Here is a 25,642-nt window from a genome sequence, read left to right as displayed (position 1 = left end):
AGATAATATAGGCACTTCACTGTGCTATAAAATGGCACTTTGTGCCTGGAAAATACATAATACTCCCCTTTAAACAGTTGCAAGCACATTTTTTGTCATTATCTTTTCCCAGTTGTAGTCTTTAACTCATTTCAGTAATATCAGAAATAATAGAAATGACTCATATTTAATAATCTTTTTCATTATTTATTTAGTTTGCCTAAATAATGGGGCCTGATTCATTTAAAATCAAATGCACAATGAAATGTGATTAAAATGAGATTGAAGTAAAATTGATTTGGCTGGCTGCTCAAAGTTTGCACATTAACAAACACTCACAGCTTTCGTCAATCAAATGTTTCCATCCAACCTTCTTCAGACAGATCAGCTGTAGCTTTTAAGTGTTCTTTGTTCAGATGCTCATTAGTTAAGTTCATGCTAACCATAGCAAGGCTTTCCAGCTATGACCAGTTTTCCCTTAATATGTCCCCATGATAAAATGTCAGATAAGATCCATTCTTAAACTGTGCATTGTGCACTGTACAGTTTAATGCTATCAGAGTGTTATTAGTGCCACCTATTGTCCAAAGAAGCTCTTTAAAGTGAACTTAGTCACTGGCATTAGTTGGTTTAATGCCAATCATATTGTACTGAGCTACAATTCTCATAGTACCGATGTTTCGTTAAAGGCAACATGACTGACGAGAGCCTTCTTTTCTTTTCTTTCTGTCATTCCTGATTCCATGTCCATCTTGAAGCCACGCCCCCTATGCCAAACGATTGAAAATGAAGAAAACTATAAAATAAAAAATTGAAGTTGAAAACTTAAAATGTGGAACTGAGAAAAAATAAATATCAAAATATGGAAAAGTGAAGAACGAAAATAATTTCTTCAAAATCTTTTAAGAATGAACTCAATATTTTAGTTAAACTGGAAAAAAATGACAAACTTATTTTCAGTTTGAATACATGGTTGTATTTTTCAAGTTCTAGACAAAAGCTTAAGTTTTTAATTTCAGGTTTTAGTTGTTTTTTGTTTTTGTTAATTACAATCTTGTTTTTCAAATTAACAAAACATTCATCCCCAATTTAGCTCCACACCCCAAACCTGGTTCATATAACGATGAGTCAGACGCTTTGATAGTTTTGAAACTTTCAGTCAGATAAAGCAATGCATCAACTGTCGGTGGCCATCACTGATGGCTCCAATGGCCGCACACACGCACACACACACACCCCACACACACAGATAACTCCTGCAGATGAGGAGCTCTACTCACACAAAGCATTTGGGAGAAAAATAGCAGTAGTAGTTTGATAAAATACAAAAATAAAATAAAATAAAAAAATAATTAATCTTGAATTCTTTGTTGCCAGTCTGAATGACGGATGGGGATTTCATTAGTGGATTGTGGCAGTGTAATCTGAAGAGTAGAGGACCACCATCACCCCTCTGCTCTGCCTCTGGAGCACTGTCGCTGAGTGCCATGCATGTTAATCTCCATTTCCTTGATTATGTGTGGGTACATACGATCAAAGTCAGGGTGACTTTCTCTCTTCTTCGTCTTCGGCTTCATCGGAATGAGGAAGGAAACGAGGAAACGAGGAGAGCAGCGCTGGAGTAAACACCTAGACAGGTGTCTGGCGAGGGACAAAGATTAGATTTAGAAAGCAGCCAATGTTATTTTCTCTGCTGTGAGACTGCTGTAAGACATTAAGCACTAACTGAAGCTCTCCGTGTCCCACTGCAGAGACGCTTTTTCCCTGCAGCTGCCTCCTCAGGCTCCCAGTCCTCCTCCTCCTACGTTCGCTCACACGGCTTCCTTCCCTCTCTCCTCTTTTCTCCTGTGTGTGTTTAAAAACTTCTTCCTTGTACCTCATCAAGATGGATTAGCCTTGAAAGGATCCCTTCTGTTTCCATCACCGTCCCTACATTTTTTTTCCTCCTCGGGCAGTCGTGTGTCATCCCTCCTACCTCCCCTCAGACCGCTGGCTGGCACACAGCAGCCAGCGTTTTCTCCAGCTGGAGTGGAACCGAGCACATTAAGGATGGGTCTTTTAAAGTGATCAGACTTGCTGCCGTCATGTGGAGGGGCCATTTTTCTTCATTTTAAACCCTCTGTCTGCTTGCCAATACTATAGATTTTCTATCATCTCCTTAATCACAAGCTCTGCAATTGGAAAAGTGATTGGCCATGCTGCTCTACAGTATCTGAAAAGGTCTAGTCATCTCTGTTGGGCCACCATTTGGACAGTAAAGTAAGATGTTCTCCCCCTCAACTCCCTGTAAACTTCTCTGCGTTTTTCAGTAAGCAGACTTTTCTGCACAATCTGTCAGGTAAAGAAATCCCAGAGCAAAGCATCTGTGTTTGCTGCTGCATGTTAATTCAACAAGCTTCATAACTGTGCAACCTGTTCAAAGTTGAATGTAAGCCAAAATGTTACTTCATCCACGTCTGATCATTGTGAAGCAGTTACAGAAAAAGGATCTTTTTTATGAGAAGCTCAATGCTTGTGTTTTTCAGGTCGGCGGATGGTGTGTGCCCAGCAGGAACAGCGGTAGTGAGTCGTCTGAAGATGGGGGAGGTGGAAGAGGCTGACCACATCGCCACCGACTCGTCCTCACAGAAGGTACGGCACACTCTAAACTCAAGATGTGGAGAAAACCTTAAAGAAAATCCATTCCTTAAAGGAATCACACTGAAAATCATATTTTTAGTGCATTGTTCAACAGAGAAAATTTTTCTTTTTACTACATCACCGCAGTATTTACCACAATCTCCTCCCAGTAAACCAATCCTTGAGACCGCCTTCTAAAAATTCTTATAATTAATTTATTTTAATAGTTTAAACATCAAATACATCTTAATATGCACTAATACACATGATGGAAACTATATTTGCATTGCTAGCATCTACTATTATCCTTACATCCAATCAGGGGGAAGCAAAATAAATGGCTCTCCTGGATTGACTGCAGCCAATTGTGTGTCAAGATTTTCGTTCAAGTTATTATAGATGTGCTTTACAGAAAGAAAAAAATAAAACTTTATGTGAATAACTTGGTCAACAAATCTGTGGCACAAGGATTTAAACCTCAAACAATCCGTATGAAAATAAATGTAACCAGAACATTTTATCTTCATTTCACTTTTTTCAGGTAATAAGCATGTCAAGGAACTTATAATTAGTGATTAATGACTGATGGACTTATTTTTATCATGACATTTTGTGGTACTGTAATGATAATAATGAAAGTTAAGAAAATAACTACTTTTTGCTAAATTTTTAGGAAATTGTAAGGCTGTGACTGCATGACACATCAATTAAAACCCCACAAACACAAATACTGCTCCTGACAAACATTCCCATTTGTAATACACATCTTTAGAGTGTATATTACTACCCTACAGCCATTAACTGTATTTAATATTTTTTTCAAATTCATTGATATTTATTGATTCTAACAATCCCAACAAACATCATTAATTGAAATTTATCATGACAACGATAAAATATAAATGACACGATTAATTCCCACCCCTGTTTATGGCTCTCTGTGCCATTGAGGTATAAATATGACAACGCAGACAGAGGCCAGTTTCCCATACAGACTTCAAAAAGATCCAGCCATTGGACTGAAGTGTGTGTTGCTCTGAAAGTAAGAAAATGGGGGCAAGAAAATCACAACCCGCTTAAACTTGTCCAGATTTGCAGCGAGAGCAATAAATAAAAAGTTTTTAAAAACTGGAACAGTGACAAATAAGGCTGGATGAGAACCCAATTTTATCTTGCCTTCTTGCACAGTGAAGAGGATGGGAAGGGAGATTTAAGAAATATCTCTCCAAATCTAATTGTCAGACAACTGCAGCACAGAGTGGCATTTTGAGGTTGCCAAGACTCAATAACTACCATCAGACTCTAGATGCAAGAAATAAACCTTTATCTTTATGTAACATGACAAATGTAAATGGAGACTGCGAAACGGTAGCGGGGATTTAACTGGAAATGTTTGTTCTGGTTTGTTGAGACTAAGATTTAGATTTTTCAACAAATGCAGAATGAAAGGTGGAGGATCCATGATGCTGTTTCCCTTCCTAATGACTTGGAAACCTTGTTAAAGTAATTGGCATGAGGAAAAGTCGACAAATTTTAAATAGAAATCTGGTAAAAAAAAAATATCACTAAGCAATTGTTCCAAATCAACACAGAAATTGTTCACCAAATACAAAATCAACTGTCTTCCACGGTTATTTCAGTCTCCATTATTAAACCCCATAATTAACATGTGAGTTGGGCTAAAGAGGACAGAGTAATATCACTTTCTCAAATTAAAGGTTAGATTCCTAACATTTGTATTTTTGAGATTATGCTACTACTGTAAAAACTGAAGGTATTTTCAGACTTTTTTACCCTACATTATGAGAGATAAAATGTGAAGAGCGTGTTATTTGGCAAAGCACGAGTGTCTGCATATCAGATCCCTTCTGCTTATCCTGGGATTAGACCAGCTCTGCTCATTCTCTCCAGTGAGATTAAATAAATTTAAGTGAACCCTAATGAGGATTTAACCGGTGTGCGGACGTTTATCGTCGGCATTAGCATGATGGAGATGCTGATGGAGAAACGATCTGAAATCTTTCCAACCACTTTTATTTTATCTGTGTTCCACTTCTTTGTTTATTTTTCCGTAAACATTTCCTGGATGGCAGTTTTGCTGCAGCCAACGCCCTCGTTATCCGCACTCTAATCCTATTCGCTGCCCAACGTTTAACTCAATCAGGGAGGAGAACGGGAAGAGCGAGCTTCCTCAAAATTTGACTTTAAGTTTATGCAAATGGGATGCCATCAGAGCTGAAGTGAAGTGATATGTTCCCTCATTTCACTCAGTTTCATTCTTCACATTAATATCAAACGCATGTGTGCTTTAGAGCCAACAGGCTTTAAATATTAGAGAAGCAGCTTTCATGATGTGTCTGATGTACTTTCATTACAATGTTGCAACATATAGATTTATAGTTCATGCCTGCCGTCAGTGAGCTGTCTCACTTTGCGTGTACACCCGTGTTTGTGTGTGTGTATGAATCACTGTCTTATATAATTGACCAAGGGCTTCTGCACGGTTGACTGGCTTTAGCTTTGCCCAGCCCTGGTGCTGGTGCAGGGAGGGTCCCTGCCAGGCTCTTGAGTGTCACCGGCAATCTGCCCATGTCTTCTTGATGAATGTGTTGGCATGTGTGTGTATGGGTGTGTGTGTTGTCAGAGCAGATTTCCGCCTGTGCATGCTGTTTCCGTTGTAGAGAATATGCAGAGGAACAAGGGAAGGGAAATGACATCAGGAAGGTTTGCTTCAGATGGAGTTTCTGCACAAACTTTGTGCTTTTTTTTGGGAGGGGACTTATTGGGATTGGGGTCTCTTGTTTGATTAGTTGGAGTGGCTGCTGCTTCTTATGAATATCCCACTACCCCTGTGAAAACACTCACCCAAAACAAGAAAGAGAATTGAGTCACCTTTGATCTGATCTCCTCTCATATTTTAGCCATCAAAGAAGCGTCGACCTCACACTGACCGCTGCCCAACAATTACGATAAAACACCTTCCGCAGCTGCGCTCCTTGGCTTTTTGTTAATGCTTTTCTCTGTCTCCAGCCCTTCTCGCTGGGATTTTCAAATGTCAAACGTCACCTCTGCTTGTTCTGATCAATGGGCAGGGTTTCATTTGGACCCTGTGTCTGTGTGCATGTGAAAGCATAGGCGTTGATTGGTGTTGTCCTTGCTCTAGATCCCTTTCTTAACAAGAAGAGTTTGCTCCATGCAGCCATTAAAAGCTTTTTTCTGGGGACAGATTTGTCTGTCTTGCTGTGTGTAATGGTTCCTCAGACCAGGCAGAGCTGACATGCAACAAGCGAGAGCGATTGTTAGCTGTCAGCCCTGCTTTGATCAGGAAAACCCAGACTTAATGCTTCAAGGGGCGGCCCAGCAGAGGCATGAATTTAACATTTGTATTTGGAGATGCAGAGTGTGGTCTAAGAGGGAAGTTTTAGTGGTTTTTTTGTCAAAATTCTTTTGCTACAAGTTCTCAGTAGTTTTCTTAATTTTCATGATCAAGATGGAAAAATATGCTGAAACGTTTGAAAGGAAAATGTGGAGAACAGGAAAATCAAAGAATGCAGCTGAGAGCGATTACGTTGTTTTAAAAAGTAAATTGTTGAACAAACAGATTAAAAGCAAAATCTCCATCTCCAGTTTAAACCACTACTTGCGACGAAGACTAACACTTACATTTTGGCAGCATTTATATTAAATTTGCAGTTTCTGCTCCAATTCTGACCAGCATTATTATTCTGATGTCAGTCAGCCTTCCCATTTCTACAAGCTACTGTAAAAACAAACTGCTTTCTTCTTGTGGGACATGAAGTGATTTTGGAAGTGACACTTATGAGTTATTTGGTTGTCAAAAGTCTATTTCAAGGATACTATCAGTCACACTTCTGAAACTCTAGGAGCCTATATCAACTTAGCTTTCTTTTAACACGTTTGTTTAGCCCCATAAAAACACCTTCGCTTCATTCCAACATGTTTTAGTTGAAAGGAGGGTTAAAATACTAGAACAGCATCTGAATTCAGTATTTTTTCATTAATTTTGCTCAGACAGAAAAATTCCTCTCTTATAGTTAGTTACAGACAAAAGAAAGCAATTTTTCTAATAATTTTCATGCTTATAAAAGTATTTTATAATGCATATAAGCATAAAAATTATAAGTATAAATTTTGTGCTTATAAAAGCATAAAAGTTATGCTTTTAATACAAATTAAAAGCATAACTTTATAATTATGCATTTAAAAAAAGCATAATTTTTTGCCCTCACTGGTCTGGCTGTTGTATGAGTTGTGTTCAACTTTGGAAAGTTTTTTTCCTCTAAATCCAGGAATTTAATTCATATTTCTACGGGAAACAAAATATAATCCTGTGTTTTTTTCCACTGAGGATCCTGTAGGTGATCTTTGCAGAAAAATTGCTTGCAAAATCTTTGTTCTGTGTTGCCAGTATGTTGAGACAGATCAATTTAACATAGTCCCATAAAATTGTCTTTCTGTTTTAAAAAATAAATGGAAAAGATGATCAGAATTTATGTTTCCTACCTTCAAACTTTTTATGTTTTCTGGTTCTAAATTGATACGCCCTTTAGTTTTCAAAATACCAAAACATTTTGACTTTGCATGACTACAAATTGACTTAAATCTTGACTTTGATGGAGACACTGCAGTGTTAATCAGTTCATTTGAGGACTGAAAGCTGTTAATTAATCAGTGAGGTTTTGAATGAAATTCTGACCACAGATAGATGGATGGACAAAAATTGTCCGGATGTCAGGATGTTTCTTGGAGAAAGATCCAAATGGCATTGTGCTAATGAACGAAATAGACAAAAGTGAAAAAAATTCTTAGTTTATAACTGATCACTAAATAAAATAATCAGCTAAATTAGATTTTAGAGCTTGCAGCATTGGCACTGTTCAGTATCCTTCAAGAAAATCAATTCATATCAATGATCTAAATATGTGCAAAAGGTCAATAAAGTCTGTTTTCATGTGCATTGCTGTGCCAGCAAAAGAGTGAGAAGTGTTTTTAATGCCAGACTGATGAGTCATGTTTAATCCAGTCTTTGCTCCACAACAACAGCCATCGACAGAAGGAAACTCCTCTCTCCCTTCGTGACCTCACCACGTTAACATTTCTAACTTGGCATCAGTTTGTAAAACCAGCGGCGACTGGCTTTGCTCAGTAACCATGCGGGTTCCTTGCTTCGTCTCTGCGGTGAGCTGGCTCCTCCGGTTCACCACATGTTGATTGTGGGTCCTGAGAATAAAGAACAGAGCTATCCTCTTCTTGGCTAGCAGGACACGAAGGTTTACCCCCACAGATTGCATCCAGAAGGAGCGCTCTGATCTCGGCTCCTACTGGGTCAACACAAACAGGAAGGCATAAAAAACTAAAATAGCTCTGGCCGCTAGCGGAAGCCATAAGCCATGATTCACACATGCACTGTTAGTTGATGTTGAGAAATTAAGTTTAAATTGCCTGTCAGAAGAGGAATCAACTGAATGAAAATGAAAGTTCAGGCTCCCCTTTATTCTGGTGGATGTTCAACAGCAACACAAACAGCAGAACATGGCGGTGGTGATTCTTCTTCTCTCAGAAAAACGGTGGATTGACGTGGAAAGAGCTGCGAACTAGAGATGTTCTCCCAAACCCAGAGATTGAGAGAACAAGTCGTCTGTAAGGTGGAGTGGGCAAAATTTCACTAAAGATGTAATGTAAAACTGAACCAATATGTTCTTCCAGTATTATTTAGTGGTTTACATCCAGTTTATTGAACTAATTTTATATTTTTCCCCTTATGGATTGGTTTGTTTTACATACTAAATGTTACATGTTACATTAAAGGTGGGAAAAGTTTGCAAAGTATTTATTTTAACTTTATCCAACTTTTTATTTTACACAAACCTGGCATTGAGCAGGCGGCAGACGTTTGAGTGTCACTTCATTTAATATTCCCCTGTTCTAAATCAGTGCGTGAAACATGAGCAGGAGCTCTTATAATGATAGCTTTTCTCTACTTTGAGACTTAATTTAAATAGTTTTCAGTTCCAGTCTTACTGATTTACCGAGAAGAAACAAAAGCTCACAATGAGTGAAAAGAGAGGTATCTGCAAATTCATCAGCATTCATGTATTATAAGGGTTAGAAATTCAGGTTTTTATTAAATATTTTCAGAAATTTAGAAGTACCTTTTCTGGCAGCTTCACGGAAAAACAAAAAAGCACTGAACATAATGAGTTTGTTGCTTAGTAACACTATTAATGATGATTTAAAACTGAAGTTGAACATTTTTGTTTGGTGTAATTGGAGTTAGTATTTCCATACTGCAGGTTGTGTGCAAATTGACATACAGAAGACACAATATTTGTAATAATTTAATATTTGCTCTTAGAGAGGGAAATATTCATTTGGAAAATCAATAACAACTCATTTAGGATTGAAGGGGGGCAGATTTCAGATCTGCTCTCATTTCAGAGAAGTCAGAGTGACTGTTTCCCTCCAGATTTTTCCTTTTATGAGCTTAATAACTGCAGTATAGGCGCAGCATTATTTGTCGAGTGTCAGTACATCAGCAGCCATTTATCGTGTTGTGTTTTATGTGATGCGTGTCTTTAAAAGCTTTAATTACTAATGTTCACTTTTTCCCTGATTTTTGTTTGTTTTAGTGAAATTCGATTTAAGTTGATTAAATTCCTCCAACGCAAACACTATAAAACGCAACAGAAAGAATCAGATCAGATTCATGTGTTCGAACGGCCTAGTCAAAGTCCAAATTTAAAATCAGCTTGGGATGTTCGGTCTGACTAAGCTTGAGGTGTTTTGCAAAGGAGAATGGACAGAAGTTTGATCCTCTAAATGTAGAAGCTGGTAGAGAAATGGTCAGAAAGGTTTGAGGCTTGAATTTCAGAGAAGATGGATTCCAAAATATGTTTAAATAAATTAATTCAGGCGGTTAAAGAGCAATGCACACCACACTTCTAAATGTTTTCTTTTGTAAGAATATTATCAATGCCATGTATAAGTTTCCTTCCACTTCATATTCATGTACGGACACTTAAGGGGTATGAATACTTTTCATACTTTGTCATATTTCTCCTGACTTATTGCGTTTGCTGAACTTAAAGTCCTAGTAACTGTGAGGTTAAGTGTTCCTGTCATGGTAATAATCAAAACCTGTTTGTGTTTATAAGACGAAGAAACACTTTGATGTATATTTGTGTTTCTTTCATCGTCAGTGTCCTTTGGTGTGTGAGCCTGCGGACCAGTCCTGCATCGACGGAGAAGATTACGCTCTAACTGGGCCAGGTACGTTTTCCAACAATCATCACCTGTAACTCAACTATTCCTTTCTGTTTTTCAGGACTATAATGTCTTTTTTCCTCCTACTTCCGTAAAATTTCACAAAGTCTTCTCCGCAATTATGGTTCTCAACTCAAAGCCGTTTAAGCTCGCCTGGAAGAAAAGGTTAAACTACTGTAATTTGTCTGTACTTTATTCTGATCCACTTAATCTTTGCAGTAGTTAAAATCCCAAAACATCTTTGGTAAAATTCCCTTGATGTTCTCCATCTAATAACCACAAAATTGATCCTTTGAGCAAACTTTGAATGAAGACGATTTGAAGAGTCTCCTGTTTGAACAAAAACTTTAGATTTCACTGTTTTGATCTAAGAAGTCTTGGTTCCTGCATGCAGTCAGCAAATGAACCCCTTGGTTCTCCCTGAACGATGAAACGACAGGAATCCAGCTGCGTGAGAATAATTCTCCGGCTGCACAGAAAGTTGGATCCGACTCTGACGAAAACAAGAAGTGTGGAGAGAAAATTAAAGACAGTGTCGCAAGAAAAGGAGAGAACTTGAAAAGGTTACAGATCCTGCTGTGCTAAAACGTCACAGTTGTTGTTTAAAGAAGACTTCGCGGAAAATATTTTCCTTCCAGCATCATTCTCTGTCTTTTATGCAGATTTGTATCACTTCTCTCAGTTCCCCAGCAGCCCGGCTCCTGTTGTAATGGTGTCATTGTCACTTATATTTTCTGCTGTGAATAACTAGTGAATGGCAGCAATTTTTGCAGGTGCACATCTGCAGCCTGTCAGAAACAATACCTTCCCTGCAGATGCCACCAGACTACGTAATGCAATTTTCTCTTCCACTTTTATTGGCTTTCCAAATGAGCCTGCAGAGAGCAGTGAGGAAACAGGCCTCTGCGCGGCACGGCGCGGCGCAGGGAGTCATTTTCTTAAGAGGTGTCTGGAAGGGAAACGGAGGCGTCTGATTGGTGCTCAGATTAGTGGGACGGGGAAAGGGGCAGGTGGGGGGGCTGGGTTCAGAGGTTAATCCGCTTCTCTGAAGATAGTGGAAGTCAGCAGCTATCGCTCCTCTGGTTTAAAGTTTTCTTTGCTTTCTCTCCATTCCCCTTCCTCACCCTGTGCGTTTTGTCATCCTGTTGACTTTCCATAATCCTCATGCCCACAATAAATCTCATTTAAATATAATTATGAGCTTTTTCAGGGGTCAATTTGAGGCTAGACTTAACTATAATCCTCATTAATTTCATCTTCAGCAGCACAGGAAAAAATAATAAGCCTTTCTATGGTCGATTTACCCTGTAATTATTGTTTTGTAGAGCATTTTTATGCCTTTTTATTTCACACGTTAAGATATTTTCTGGTACTCATAAGTGAAAATCAAAACAGTCTTTTTGATTATAAATCTATCATTACATTCAGACAGAGCCTTAAAAATACAAATAATAATAACACTGCTTACAGTTTATTTGTAGTTATATGAAAATCAATTGTGATTTTGGTGTACAGCAGAGGTTAAGTTATGTAAAGAATGCTAATTCACGCATACATATACATTCAAACCTTTGGTCAGGTTTTTGGGTTGTTTTCGGTTTTCTTTAAAAATTTTTAGCTACTGTTGGTAGTTTTTTCTCATTCTTAGTTTTTTTTGCTTATATTTTGATCAGTCTTTCCTTATTTCTTTATTTATGTCTCGGATTTTTACTGCATTAGTTCATTCTTTGTTAAATTATTCTTTATTTCTGTTAGATTTGTGTTTTTCCATCTCCCCAGTTTGTGTTTTCTCCTCCCTGTAACATGGTTCACTTTATGAGGAAGTGCATTTAAACAAGCAAATCAGGTTGAAAGAAATTTTATAAAATATCTTAAGCATTGAACATCTCAGGGGACAGCTACTGTTCATCAATCAGAAACAAAATGAATCAGGAACTTCTGCAAACCTGCTAAAACACCTAAACAGACATGCCACACAAGAGAGAAACAGTTAAGATGGTCATAACACTTCAAAAGGTGCAGAGATCAACAGGACAATAATTAGTCACATTCTCCACAAATCTGAATTTTATAGGAGGTCTTAATCAATCAGGGAATTTTTAGTCAAACTTCAAAGTTGATTCTCTCCATACAATGCAACTGATGAATTTGTGAAATTGCAATGAAAAGGACAAACAGTTGAATATGTCTGCACTGTTATGCTTGGATATCTAAAAAATATATATGCATTTCACTGATGTTATCTGCCAACATCTGAAAAGATCAAGGCCTGTTAACACTTCAGCAAAGCAGTGTAGATAATCATATAACATAAAAGAGATGTAAAGATGACAGGAATCTATTTTTGGAAGTGGAACAGCTCTTAAGAACTTTATTCTTGACTTTCTTTGGAGAATTTCTTTAATTTGAGGATCTTCGTAAAGATGTGTTCTCCAGGTTGAAAATTGATCTGAATTTCACTTTATAAAAACCCTTTGCTGTCCTTTCATTCCTGAATCAACGATAGCAGTCAGTGATTTCTAACGCTGCAGTAAGGAATAAAACCCTTTGTTTCTTTGTTTATGCTTTACATTTTCCATAGAATATACTACATTACATCCCTGTCTATATAAGAAACCATAGGCACACATACACACATTCTGTCTGAATAGGTTTCTCTGTCACTAGCAAAGTTTCACTTCTCACCCACATCTTCCCAGTTCTGCACTTTGTAAACTTTAGAGCAGGTCTTGCCTGATTATGAGAGAGAAACAAGCTTGTCTATCTCCAGAAACACTCCCAGAATGAGCGGCTGGCTTCCTAAAAAGAGGATCAAAGTTGCTTAGAATTGGTTGACCTGACATAAGATTGTTTGTATTTTAAAGCAACAGTTTGTGTCACCAGCTGCTGTGAAAAAATCTGCCGTCTAATTAAAGTGTGTGCAGGTTTTCATAACACCAACATTCTCTAGACCGTCTAGTTTTTGTGTCCTCCTAACCTTCTGATAAAAGTCTGACTTTTAATTGGATTCATCTATTGGGCTCATGCAGTGGGTAAAATATTTTTCACCTTCTGTCACGGTACAGCCACAAATGTCTGTGTATTTTACTGGGATTTCATGCGACAGACCAGCACAAAGTAGTTCATAATTGTGATGTGAAATGAAAAGTTATACATGTTTGAACATGTTTGAACATTAAGTGCATATTAGAATGCTAAATAGGAAAACTTTTGGCAGGTAGAGATAACGGAAGCAACAATATAACAAAACTCAGGGAAAATCTGAGAGAGGAACCGGCAGAAAAACACTACAAACCAGTAATTCTTAACACACAGTCAGTTCTTGGCAATAAATTAATGGTCCTTGGTGTCTTGAAAATGAGCCCTTTCAAAAACCTCTGAAATGTAATGCCAGCAAGCACTGCCCATTACCTAGCAACCTCAGCAAAGCCCAGCCTGTTCTTGCTGGTTGTGCAGGAGGCTCCACTTCTGCTTTTAAAAGATGTATGGTTGTATAATTGTGCATCTGTTTGCAGCCATTTTCATGTGTGTGTGTAAACGGTGAGTTGGGGGGTGCAGCTTCCAGCAACTTAGACAGACTAAGATCTCATTATCTAAGAATGACATTGTGTAAAAATGTCATGAACATATTTGTGTTGCCTATAGACCTATCCTAACCTGTACAAGGATGCATAATGGGTCACCTTTGAATACACTGAGGAATAGAAAAGAGTGGCATAAAAACCAGAGGGACCAATTAAGTAGAGGGATCTGGGTGAAGATAGCAACCAAAGTGAGATTAGGAGATGTGAAAAAGATGGAAAGATAGGCAAACTAGCAGGCTGAGGAAGAGAGAAAAATGAACAAAGCTGAGACTCTGGGAAACCAGGAATTAAAGGGAAAAAAAGCTGAAACTAACAGGAACAGTAAACAGAAAGGAACGCTAATCTAAGAAACCTAGATCTAATACTCAAATAATGATAAACTGATAAGAAAAACACAGAGAGGACTGAAGACCACATCTAAGTTAATAAACAGGAAGAGATCAAAACAGGAAACAAAGATAAGACTAAAGTCCAACCACCATCGGATCATGACTCTTTCTTTGTGTCATATCCTGCTATGACCTCTGGTTTGAATCCTACATAAAGAACAGGGATTTCTTTGTTTCAATTGAAAACTTTTCATCAAAGAGGTCAAAGGTCACATGTGGGGTACCCCAAGGTTCAATCCTAGGACCCCTTTTATTCAATATTTATATGCTCCCACTAGCTCAGGTTATAACAGGAAATAATATTAGCTACCATAACTATGCAGATGACACACAGCTCTACATTACGATGTCACCAGGTGACTCAGAGCCCATCCAATCACTGAACAGATGCTTAGAACAGATAAATGTGTGGATGTGCCAAAACTTTCTCCAGCTGAACAGAAACAAAACTGAAGTTATTATTTTTGGACCTAAAGAGGAACGATCTAGAGTCAATGCACAGCTTCAGTTATTACAACTGAAAACTAGCGATCAGGCCCGAAACCTGGGAGTAGTGATGGACTCTGACCTGAACCTCCAGAGCCACATAAAGACAGTTACAAAGTCGGCCTTCTATCACCTGAAGAACATTTCCAGGATTAAAGGACTAATGTCTCAGCCAGATCTAGAGAAACTCGTCCATGCGTTCATCTTCAGTCGTATTGATTATTGCAACAGCGTCTTCACAGGTCTGTCCAACAAATTAATCAAACAGCTGCAGCTGATCCAGAATGCTGCTGCTCGCGTTCTCACTAAAACCAGGAAGATAGAGCACATAACACCAGTTCTAAAGTCCCTACACTGGCTCCCTGTAGCTCAAAGAATAGACTTTAAAATACTGTTGTTAGTTTATAAATCACTGAACGGCTTAGCACCACAATACATTAAAGATCTGCTTTTATTGTATCAACCTTCCAGACCTCTCAGGTCTTCCGGTTCTGGTCTGCTCTGCATCCCCAGAACCAGAACCAAACGAGGAGAAGCAGCTTTCAGCATCTATGCACCACGAATTTGGAACAAACTTCCAGAAAACTGTAAAACAGCTGAAACACTGACTTCTTTTAAATCTCAACTGAAAACCCACCTGTTTAGAATTGTATTTGAAATGTAATCAATTACAAATTTATTGATGTAACTTGACTTAATGATTGATTCTATATTGCATTGTGATTCTGTGTTTGTTATGATGTAAAGCACTTTGAAATGCCTTGCTGCTGAAATGTGCTATACAAATAAAATTTGATTGATTGATTGATTGATGACCAAGTCTCAATGAGAGGATCATTTTATAGTTTGGATAGATTTAAAGCTGTTATCCTCCCCTGAGTTAGCAACGGTTCGAGCCTGGCCACCCCCATGAAAATTTTCAATGAACTCACACTGTGATGCATCTCCTTGGATCTATTGGCACAGAGAGCGTGAATAAAGTTAACCCATTTAGCTGACGACAATTTAGAAGGTGCGCTGTAAAAGTTTAGCACCTTTAGAAATGTTTTTACAGGCATTCTTAGAAACAACTATACAGCAGGAGCGAGAGCCACTTTAACACTCAACAGCACATCACGCAGAGGTAGCAGGATTAATGGGACAGGCGCTGCATGACACACAGCTGTGGAAATAAATCACAGTTTTGAGTCGAACTTTGTCAATTTTCTGAATGAGGAGTTTGTTGTGTATGGCACCATTTTCTGTGTTGTCATTTGCTCCAGAAGTATGGATCCCAGTTTTAAATGAAAGCAAAAACATCTTCCTGCCACGCATGTTTGACCATCGTGACACAAAGTTGTCAACGTTTCACCTCGGGTGCTCCGGCTCCGTCTTATTGAGCAACTTTTTTTTTTCAGATAAAGGAAGAAGGAGCAGTAAACACTGTTTAAGGCTGACAGCTTTCTCGCCTTCTGCTGCAAGCATGCAGATAAGAGCATTAGGGCTGTTTTTCGTTTTCAGCCCCTCGATTGCTGCTATTAGAAACTCTGCAGAAAGGAGGAAGATGGTGCAGAATGTGAATCAGGTGGCGGGGTTAGCATCCAAAACTTCAAAATGATTGTACAGCTTGTGACTTGGTTTCATACAATAAATAAGCAATTAAAATGGAAACAGAGGAGATTCGGGGGCAAAGATTAACAACACGAGGGTTGTGTATTTTCTGTGCTGACATTGAAGAAGAGAGAGAGGAAGTGGAGCTCGGAAGATGAGAAATGTCTTATCTTTGGCAGACACAGCTATTGATTATAGAATTTAATTTGTGCTTCATACCTCCTGTGACTTTTAAAGACTTCTGATGTCTTCCCGCTCTGCTGTGTCCTTGAGGGTGGCAGCTGCCGTTGTTGGTTTAGATTTCCTATTCGACTTTGCTAAATTTTCGAAGGATTATCCCAAGGATTTCCATTGGCAAGAATGTGTTTTATTTTGTGCTGTGTCAGATGCATCTCTATTCATTTGCTCTCTGCTCCTTCACAGTGTTCAGGAACCCAGTATGCAAGGTGTACAGATTTCAGACAGTGGACAGCAAGTGGATGCTGGTGCGGGAACAAATGGAGGAGTGCACTCTGTCGTTCACCATCCCCAAACAGCTGCTGTCGCTCTACATCCAGGAGGACAGGAGCAGGTATGCCGACCGATTGTTGAGCCTTTAAATGTCACAGCAAAATCTCCTGTTAAACCTGTTTGTTCGTCTGAGGAATCCTCTTCTATTCCTTTCATTTTGAACAATATTTAAAGCTATTTTTATAACTTGCAGCCTATATTTTTGCTGGACATATAAGTGGAATGGAGCCAAATCTTTACAGTTTGCCTCAATTGCACAACAAAGAGGCAGCCAGATGGAGTCAATAAAAGATCTTCAGCAGAGTCCACTGCAAGGCGGGGAATCATAGAAGTCATGGGGAGTGATCTAGCTCAGGAACCGGAGAAACCAATGAACCACAATAGCCACTTTTAGAAAACACTTGCAGCTGAAAATTGGAAACGTTCTGGCCTTTTTATGTGATTTCTGTAAAGATTGAGCCGCGAAAGTGAAGTCAAAGTCAGCTTTGCTGCCAGGTTGGGTTGCGACAAACGCCTGAATGGGTAAGACACCTTAACAAGGTGTAGCATTGACAGGTGATCAATGAGGCCAGCAGGCTGCTGGACCAAAGGCAAAAATGCATGGTGTGGTGTGTCATTTGATTAACAATCAGCTCACAAGTCTTCCCGCATGGGTGCAACTATGGATGCATTCACATCAGTCCACATCAGTTAAACTGTAGTCTAACTAAAGTCTGGTTTGTTTGGAGAGATGTGAATCCAAAATCAAACTCAAACGACCAAAAAAGCAAACTCTGGTCCGCCTACAAACTTTGGTTTCAAAGTGAACTCTAGTGCAGTTCAGATGCATGTATGAATGCTGAGCACTCCAAGGAAGTGGACTATATTGGAGGGTTTTCTGGGTAAATGCAACCTAAACAAACATGAGAGCATAGAGCTAGTGGGAGAAATTGCTTGTGGTGTTTTGCCAGAGACAAAAGAGAAAACCTACCACAGCTGATAGCTAATGCTACTCCATTTTTGTGTACATTTTTGTAAAGACAGAAGTTGTGCTCAGTGTCTTCTTCTGAGGTTTTTATGTCATTTTTTTGGTGGTTCTTGGCCCACCACAGGCGAGGAGGTGGACAGGTTGATCAAAGAGTTTGGATTGTTTGACACAGTGCAGTGTGAAAGTGAACTGAAAATTCAACAAATGTTGCCATTTGGTATATGCTGTTAAACAGCATATAAAAACTTTATATGTATTTTTTTATGTTAATGCTTAAAACTAAAAATAAAATACTGGCCCTTTAAAAATGACAACATATTTTCTATTTTAGATGCTTATTAAAAATGGTCTTTTCTTAAGAGTTCTGGTAATACTGGCAGCTCTAAACGAGGTTTAGTTGAACTGAGAGGGAAAAAAGGCGTTTTGGGTTGTAAAGGTTGCAGACCCCTGGTCTAGCACATATAATGATCTCTGAAAGATGCAAAATGGGAAGTTGAAGAGGTCAAATATTCATGTTTTGATCATGGCTAACCTTCTTGTTCCTAAAATATAGGAAGTTGTTCTTTTTTTAAGCACTTCCCAGTAAATGTTGGATTTATGTTGTTGTAGGAGCTGCTCTTTACCTACTCTGAACAATTGTCTTATTCAGATTTTAAAACATAAGCTAAGATTATTTGATGCTTTCGACTTGTTTCATTTATGCGACTCATAAAATAGCATTTTTTTCTGCAGCAGGAGTCTGTATAAAAACCTGCGAAAAATAAGTTCATGTCTAAACCTGTGCTCAGAACTTATTAGAATTCATCGGTTTAAACATAAAGAGAGAAGATTAGTGCAAAAGGGACAAATGTAGGTCAGAATGGAGAATGACAGCGCTGTGCCGCTGTTATCTTCATATCTTGGTTCCTCTTTGACTGCAGCATCTGATCACCAAACTAATTCCCAGGCACGGCACCTGCAGCAGCCTCCTGATGGGGAAACGTCTTCCCTGCCTTTAGGTTGTGGGTTTTAACTCTCAACCAACAGCCGGGCTGAATGCTCAGGACAAGTCCATGCATGCTTAACGCATTTTCAGTCCAGCTAAACTGAGTCAGAATTATGTTTGAATGACAAACGGATCACTCTTCACAAGCCTCCAAGTGTGCGTTACAGAGCACATCAAAGATCCACTTCCCCGAGGCTTCAGCGGTGTTTGTCGAGACGGATCGTTCTGCAACCGGGGCCTGTTGTCCCTGGCAACCTGTTTCCCCACATAACACAGCGGAGAACGTATACACACAGACACATCTTTTACATTAATTCTTTATGCTCTAATGCAAGCAGTCGGTACAGGAGACGCAGGGATCCAGTGGAGTTTGGCAGGAGGAGGTTTTGAGCTGTAATCATTGTGAAAGGTTTACTCACATGCTCAAGGACACATTTGCAGGAAAAGTCACTCCCTCCAACACAAACAAACAGCCTCTCAGCCATGACCACACTGATCTGCTATGAAAATGCATCACTTAAGGCATATAGCTGACAATTATGAAACCTATGTGTAGTATCTGTGTGAAGCAACTGGAAGCACGTTGGAATCTTTCCTATAAGATCTTTGCTTATTTATAAGCGTGTTAGCTTCATCCCCAGCTTGGTTGTTTAGGCACGGCTCCTGTAATCCTCTTTTAACGTTGTCTTTTTTTCTCCTCAGTGCCTCTCCATTTAGCCTCCATTCTGTCAGAGTTCACAGCGGTGCCAGTGCAGGGTTTTTAATCATTCAGTTTGTGCTTCAGATGGTGGGTGGCATCGTCACTTTCCCAGATAATCTCGATTTTCCTTCTTCTGTTTGTTGACTTTGATGTCTTAAACTTGTGTTCCAATCTGAGGGTGTGAACTTAGACGTTGTCTTTATCCTGCTGCTTTGACTCTCTGTGCGCATGTTTTTGTCTGTGTGAGTGAAGATAATGGATACGTGCTGCGTTGAAGTGTGTGGGTGTACAGTAGATTAACCCTCATCTATTAACAGCTGCCTGTTTTGTCATTAACAGGGGAAGAGATCATTCCTCTCCATCTGATGTCAATTAGCATGTTCAGGGTTGAAGTGAGGGATCTTTACATTTGTTTCCTCTCGGCCTCTGTGTGTGAGGTTCTGACGGTTTGTTGGTAAATCCAGAAGAGGCTGAAGAAAAACGTTTAGTTTTGAAGATATTTAATGTTAATCAGGAGGAACATGAAAATATTTGACTCCAGTGATTTTTGAAAAACCAAAGAAATTTACTTAATTTTCACAACATGTTATTGACAATATCTTTGAAGATAATGTTTAGTATTAGTGGATTCGCATTTTAATCAAAAACCATAAAAAAGCAAAACAAGCAACTCAGAAATCCTTTTTGCTGCTAAATTATTGAATGAATGAACATGAGCCCAAAAACAGAGTTATTTAACATTCAGACTGGTTCAAAATGCTGTTATGCGCATTCAGCTTTCAGGAGTTTCAGAAACTCGTGGTCATTCATGGAACTTCTTCAGAAATGTGGACTGTGTACGCTAACATTAGCGTTGGGGACGTCTGCACCGCTGCAACACGTTTAACATTGAGATGCTATTTTAGGCTTGAAAAGCTTCGCTGATGGGCTAACCCTTTGCTCTGTGCTCCGGTTCTGATCCTCACAGTCCTTTTGTCGATGGTAAACAGGAGTGAGGACGGGCTCATGCTGTGTATCCAGAGACCTTTTAATCAGAACCAGAATTAACATCATCAGCAGGGACCTTGGTCACCCATGATCCGTCCTTGGTTCACCAGTGTTCAATTTTCTGGTTAGTTTATTTTTCTTTGTGATGCTTGTGGCCTTTATTCACAGTTTTGAGCTGAAATATCCATCATCATCCCTCAACTGACCATCTAATGCAGTGGTCCCCAATCCCCGGGCCGCGGACCGGTACCGGTCCGTGGACCGATTGGTACTGGGCCGCGCAAGAAGTAATTAAATATTTCTGTTTTATGTATTATTTGAGTCTGAATTACCTTTTATTTTGAAAATCCTTTAACCGGATTCTCTTGGTCACGTCTTGCGCGCCAACATTGAGCCCACAAGCAACAAAATGAGTTAGAAACAGATCAGATTCTTTGGAAAGCTTCTTTGCGAAGGGAAAAGGCCCAGAGAAGAGACAGGAGGATGGATTTATCCCGGTAGGTGATTCCCACATTCCAAGCTCTGCATGACATGCGGTCTCTCATCACTCTCAGATGGGACCGTCTCGTTGCAGAGAAACAAGCTCAGGGCTCTCATTAGTCGTTATCCTGAGTTAAAATTTTCACGAAATTAAAATGTTCGTTTTTGTGGCGCATCTGTGTCTTATTTTAAAGGGATATGTAAACTTTACCATAGCGACCAGAGTCAGAGAGCATTAGGGCAGTGGTCGAGACAAGAGGAGTAGAGCTTGTGAGTTTTAGGTCTGGTTCACACGGCACAATTTAAGGATTGTCGGCCGATTTTCCAAACCTCTGTGACCACAGAGCCGATAAAAGTCCAACAGGTTCGATCGGTTCGTGTGTCCAGCGACATGGCAGGAGCAGCACACCACACAAGAACCGATTCCACTCCTGAACATTCGATTCCTGAAGAAAATCTAGTAAAACCCCCAACATACCATACGTGGAATAATCAAACACGGATGACTATGTAGAAGAAGCAGTGATAGTTTGTGGACTCATTTTAAGCGATAAAAGACGTAACAAAAAGAAAAGACGGTGGGAGCAGCCGCTCTATATGCTGCACTGATTTGGAGGTGAGTTATGTTTTTTTGTAGTTAACATTTTTAACTGAATAAACATAACCACATATATAAAAATGACCTTTACACATAGTAATAAACATTTCCACATATCACCTCTGATGTCCACGGGACTCTCAGTTGCCATGTCAACTGTTTGGGATTCCCCTCCATTCTTACGTCACCGCGCTTTCTGATTGGCTACCTGTCACATTCAACAGGCTGCGTTCTCGCTCCCAGTCAGGGAAAACCCACAGGCTGCAATAATCTGGCCAAGACAATGTTGAATATGCCTGATTTTAGATCGGGCATATTCAACACACCACCAAGTAACACACCACACACTGCAGGACGTTGTAAGATTGTCGTAAAGAGAAAATCGGGGCAAAAAAAACAAACAAAAAAAAAGGCTTTAGTGGGTACACCAACATGCAGAAGCATTATCTGATGGTTTCTCCCCTTGTCCCCTGTAGCAGAATTGCCAAGTCTTGACCGGTCCGCGGTAATAAAAAGGTTGGGGATCACTGATCTAGTGTATGCCAGGTTTGCAGCCAATAGCTCTTCTTGAAATAAAATACCACTTTCAGCCGTCTGGGGAAGCAGGGGAAGTAAATCCTCTGGTAAAGTATTGTTTTAGGGCTTATATGTTAGAATGGTTTACAACACAAAAACCACAACCCAGAGGAATTTAGATCAATAACATATGTTAAGTATGGAAGAAATTAGTCAATATTCGATTACATTTATTTTTGTTTCAAAGTGTAACAACTCAGAAAATATCTGATGTTTTTGCTGGTTTATTACCAGCAAACTCATGCATTCATGAATTACATTTAAACTTTTTCCAGTTACACAAAGTTTGAGTTTACCTTTGGCATGGAGTGAAGATGCTGCAGCAAAATCATCAGTTCTAAAAATCATACTTTTTTCCTTTCTTTGTTGGAAACTCTCAGCAACTCGGCTACAGGAAGTACAGAGGAGAAACATCAGTGGATTTGATTTATACGAGCAGCACCGCATTCAAGATGAACACAGCAAATATCTCCATTGTAGTTTCAGGATAAACAAACTCAAACAGGCTACAGATCCACTTGAAGACTGATTCATTGCTAAGTTGCTTTTATTCTTTCTTGGTCTGATTTGAGTGTTTTCTTCAAACTGTCGATGTCTTCAGATAAGCCCAGTTGGGAATGTTTGTGTTGCTTGTCCTTCTCTTCCGTCCTTGAGAGGACCTGCAGTTTTCTGATGACAGAAAGTTTATTTTGGGTGAAATTTGAAAGTGGGTCCTGGTCTGTGTAGGTGAGTTTTCTACAGACTTCAGTGGTGAGGCTTCTGTCTCTCTCTTTGTGCGCCAAACAGTCCAAAGAAAGCATCTTTTGGCCTTCGGTTTTCCACCCTTGTGAAATGTGTATTGCTATCCACTTTTTTTTCTGCTTGGATTTTGACCCGGTGTCATCCTGTGCGATTGTTTCTCTCAAAGAAGTTCTGCTTCCTACTTCCTCCAGGTAGAAATTATTTATTTTTTATCTATTTAAGAACTTAGGATTTTCATGTATAAACTTGCTTGTCTTTGTAAGCGTATAGGGCCTTTTATGCCTCGTTTCTGAAAATGGGCAGGAACTGGACTGAAATGCAACAAAAAATAACCAAAGTGTAAAGAAAACTTTTAAAAGTTCTTCAAAAAAGCTTGAAGAGTTGATTAATCAAGACTGCTTTGAAAGATTAGAAGAAAATCATCTTACTATAAAGCAGCATACACTTTATTACTCTATCATACTCTTTTCGGAAAGCGGTACCCTGATTAGAAAAATGACAATACATCTTTATTCACAATCCCATTGCTTTATATAATTATCTTGTTTTAAAAAATTTATATGTACTTGTATAATCCTTCAAATTAAAAAAAACAAAACATTCTCAGTTGACAATGGAGTATCAGTGTTCAGGACTTATAGACTGAATGGTTTAACTATTGTAATTCTCTAGTGCCCTGAAACTTGCTATTCAAATCACAGAACATGATCACATTGTCCCTGTGATTGTTTAAAGTGGCCCTCTGGTATTTAGGGCTACTTCAAGCTGTAATTGGATACACTGGAAACAATATGTTTGATTGAAACCACTGGGAATTGTAGCATAGCTGAGCTGCAACTTCACTTGCGGAGAAAAACAGACGTGCTGGATTGAAATCGTGAAACCAAGACTTCCTGAGCTCCAGTCGGCCAAGAATAAGAAAGAGATTTAATGTTTAAGGTGTAGTGAGATCATTTTATATTCTTATAAATTTCATTTCAAATTAGTTTTACTAAGTCACTGTTTGGATCTTACTCAGTGATTTAATTTGACTTTAATATTTCTCTCACTGGTCTCTTCGTAAAAGCTTAAGAGGTGCCATTTAGTGCATAGTGAAACTGAGTCATGTACATTTTATACAAATGTCTTATAAATGACTCATAATCATATGCATGTCCTGGTGGCGTTTACTCTCCTTTCTTTCTTGTAATCTTGAATATTCTTACTTTGCTAAAAAGCTCTATGTCTTCCAATGCAATGAGCACAACGCACTCATAACCACCTGCAGAGAACGTTGGCACAGTCGCGCAGCATGTGGCACTCTCTTGCTTACAGCTTCTTTCAAGCTCAATGCCTGTTTTTATACCATTTATTTCAGCAGATTCATAGAAAAAAATTACATCTTTGTTGATGTACTTCTAGTACCTACCAATTTGCAACATTTTAATTTAGAGTTTTTGATAAAATGACAAACAAATTGATGAATTATCTTACATTTGTTTTGTCTTTTTGATCAGACTCTATAATAGTTTTGTATGTATTCATTGTTGACATTAATGTTGACTTATTTTGTGTTTTGGACAGTTGTTTTTCCAGTAGAAAGTACAATATACATACATGTGCAGCCAGGCTCATGTTCTTACATTCACCCCCTCTAATGTCTGTCCAAACTGCCTTTGGAAGTTTTTATCATGATCACCAACCCAGAGATAAGTAAGCTCTAGTCACGTTTAGCAACTTTATCTGAATAGATGTATATGTTTCATCCGGTGTGCAAAATTTTAAACCTATAGATTAAAAAAATTGCCTCAAGAAAATCTAACTTTTGCATCTGATACTTGGATCACTTTAACTCGTTCTTGTTGTCTGCTATATAATCTTTAAATCCTAGAAATATAACGGTTCAAATAAAACATCAAAAGCTCAGCATTTTTGTTATTTATGCCTCTGATGATTAATGTAAACTTTTGACCGGAACTGAGGCCTGATTGTGTTGTTTTAGACAATTTTTCAATTTTTGCTTCAGGCCTCGTTGTTATCACACCTTAACTCGTTCTTCAAAGTAATCTCAAACGTATTCATCGGGATAAAAGAAAAGTGGAGATAATCTACAAAGGCAATCTGAATTGCTGCAGGGGTTGAATCACAACAACAAGGGTTGATCCACTGCATTATGCATTTAAGCAGAGATACCTGATTGTAACAACAAGATGCATGAAGAAGCAATTACACATGTGGGCAATAAAGTTAAAGAAAAAGCCATATGTAAACACTGATCTCGTTATCGTCTAATCATGGCAGGTGATGGTATAATTACTGTCCTGAATGGTATGTAACACTTTTTTAAGCCTCTATTTTTTCTATGCCATTGTAATTTACTGCAGGAGGACTGAATGATATCTGTCCATCTCATTCCCTTTTCATATGCAAATGAGGAAACAATGAAAGTGGCTGCCCTTTCTGTTGGAAATCAGCCCCTGCACCCACAGAAACGCACTCGACTCGCACACAGCTGCAATTATTTTCTGCAGCAGGAGCAGAGGTGATTTTGGCACAACTCTGATGAAAGGCAAACAAGATCCAGCAAATAGTTGACTCGTTTGTTTAATACAGTATGTAAAGGGATGAGAATTAAACAGGATGAAAGGTGCTTTGAAATGGATGGAGTGGGTAAGTGGGCACCACAAGCCAAGTTTTAGGAATGTATGTCTGCAGAGCTGGCTCTGAACTACGATGTGTTCATGAGTGTCGGATTCCTCAAAGAGCAGCTTGGATCGTTGTTGTTCCTGGATTCTGAATCCTTTCATGAGCCCTGACTGGAAAGTTTAAAACATTATTGTAATGCATGTTGTTTTCTCACATAAACTGGGTCACATTGTATCAGTATGCCAGCATTTGCTGAATTTATTAGTGATTTTACATTTACATGTAGTAAAACCCTAATGTGTGCCGTGGTTATTTATAGGTTGCAGGATCTGGAGGAATTGGGGGAGCTCTCTCCTCACTGGGACAACCTGAGGAAGGAGGTTGTGATGCGATATGGAGGAATCATCGGCTCTTACCAGGAGACTTTGGCTGAACTGGAGAAGATAAGCGGTATGAAAATATAACCTTTTTTAATCTTACACCCATTCCTGTTTTCACACATGCACACTGCAGTTTATCAAGCCACAAATAAATGTTTTTTT

General features: G+C 38.9%; 1 protein-coding gene across 5 annotated transcripts in view; it reads left to right on the top strand.

Annotated features, from left to right (window-relative positions):
• Nucleotides 1-25,642, top strand: part of inpp4b (inositol polyphosphate-4-phosphatase type II B) — a 199,897-nt gene that overhangs the window by 101,310 nt on the left and 72,945 nt on the right. For all 5 annotated transcript variants that reach the window (XM_032563682.1, XM_032563683.1, XM_032563681.1 and 2 more), the window contains 4 exons: nucleotides 2,505-2,610; nucleotides 9,819-9,888; nucleotides 16,355-16,502; nucleotides 25,420-25,550. In XM_032563682.1, the coding sequence (XP_032419573.1) occupies nucleotides 2,505-2,610; nucleotides 9,819-9,888; nucleotides 16,355-16,502; nucleotides 25,420-25,550 (455 nt within the window). The remainder of the gene's footprint in view (nucleotides 1-2,504; nucleotides 2,611-9,818; nucleotides 9,889-16,354; nucleotides 16,503-25,419; nucleotides 25,551-25,642) is intronic.

This window comes from Xiphophorus hellerii, chromosome 5 (genome assembly GCF_003331165.1).
Source record: "Xiphophorus hellerii strain 12219 chromosome 5, Xiphophorus_hellerii-4.1, whole genome shotgun sequence".
NCBI lineage: Eukaryota > Metazoa > Chordata > Actinopteri > Cyprinodontiformes > Poeciliidae > Xiphophorus > Xiphophorus hellerii.
This window is presented reverse-complemented; position numbering and strand designations above follow the sequence as displayed.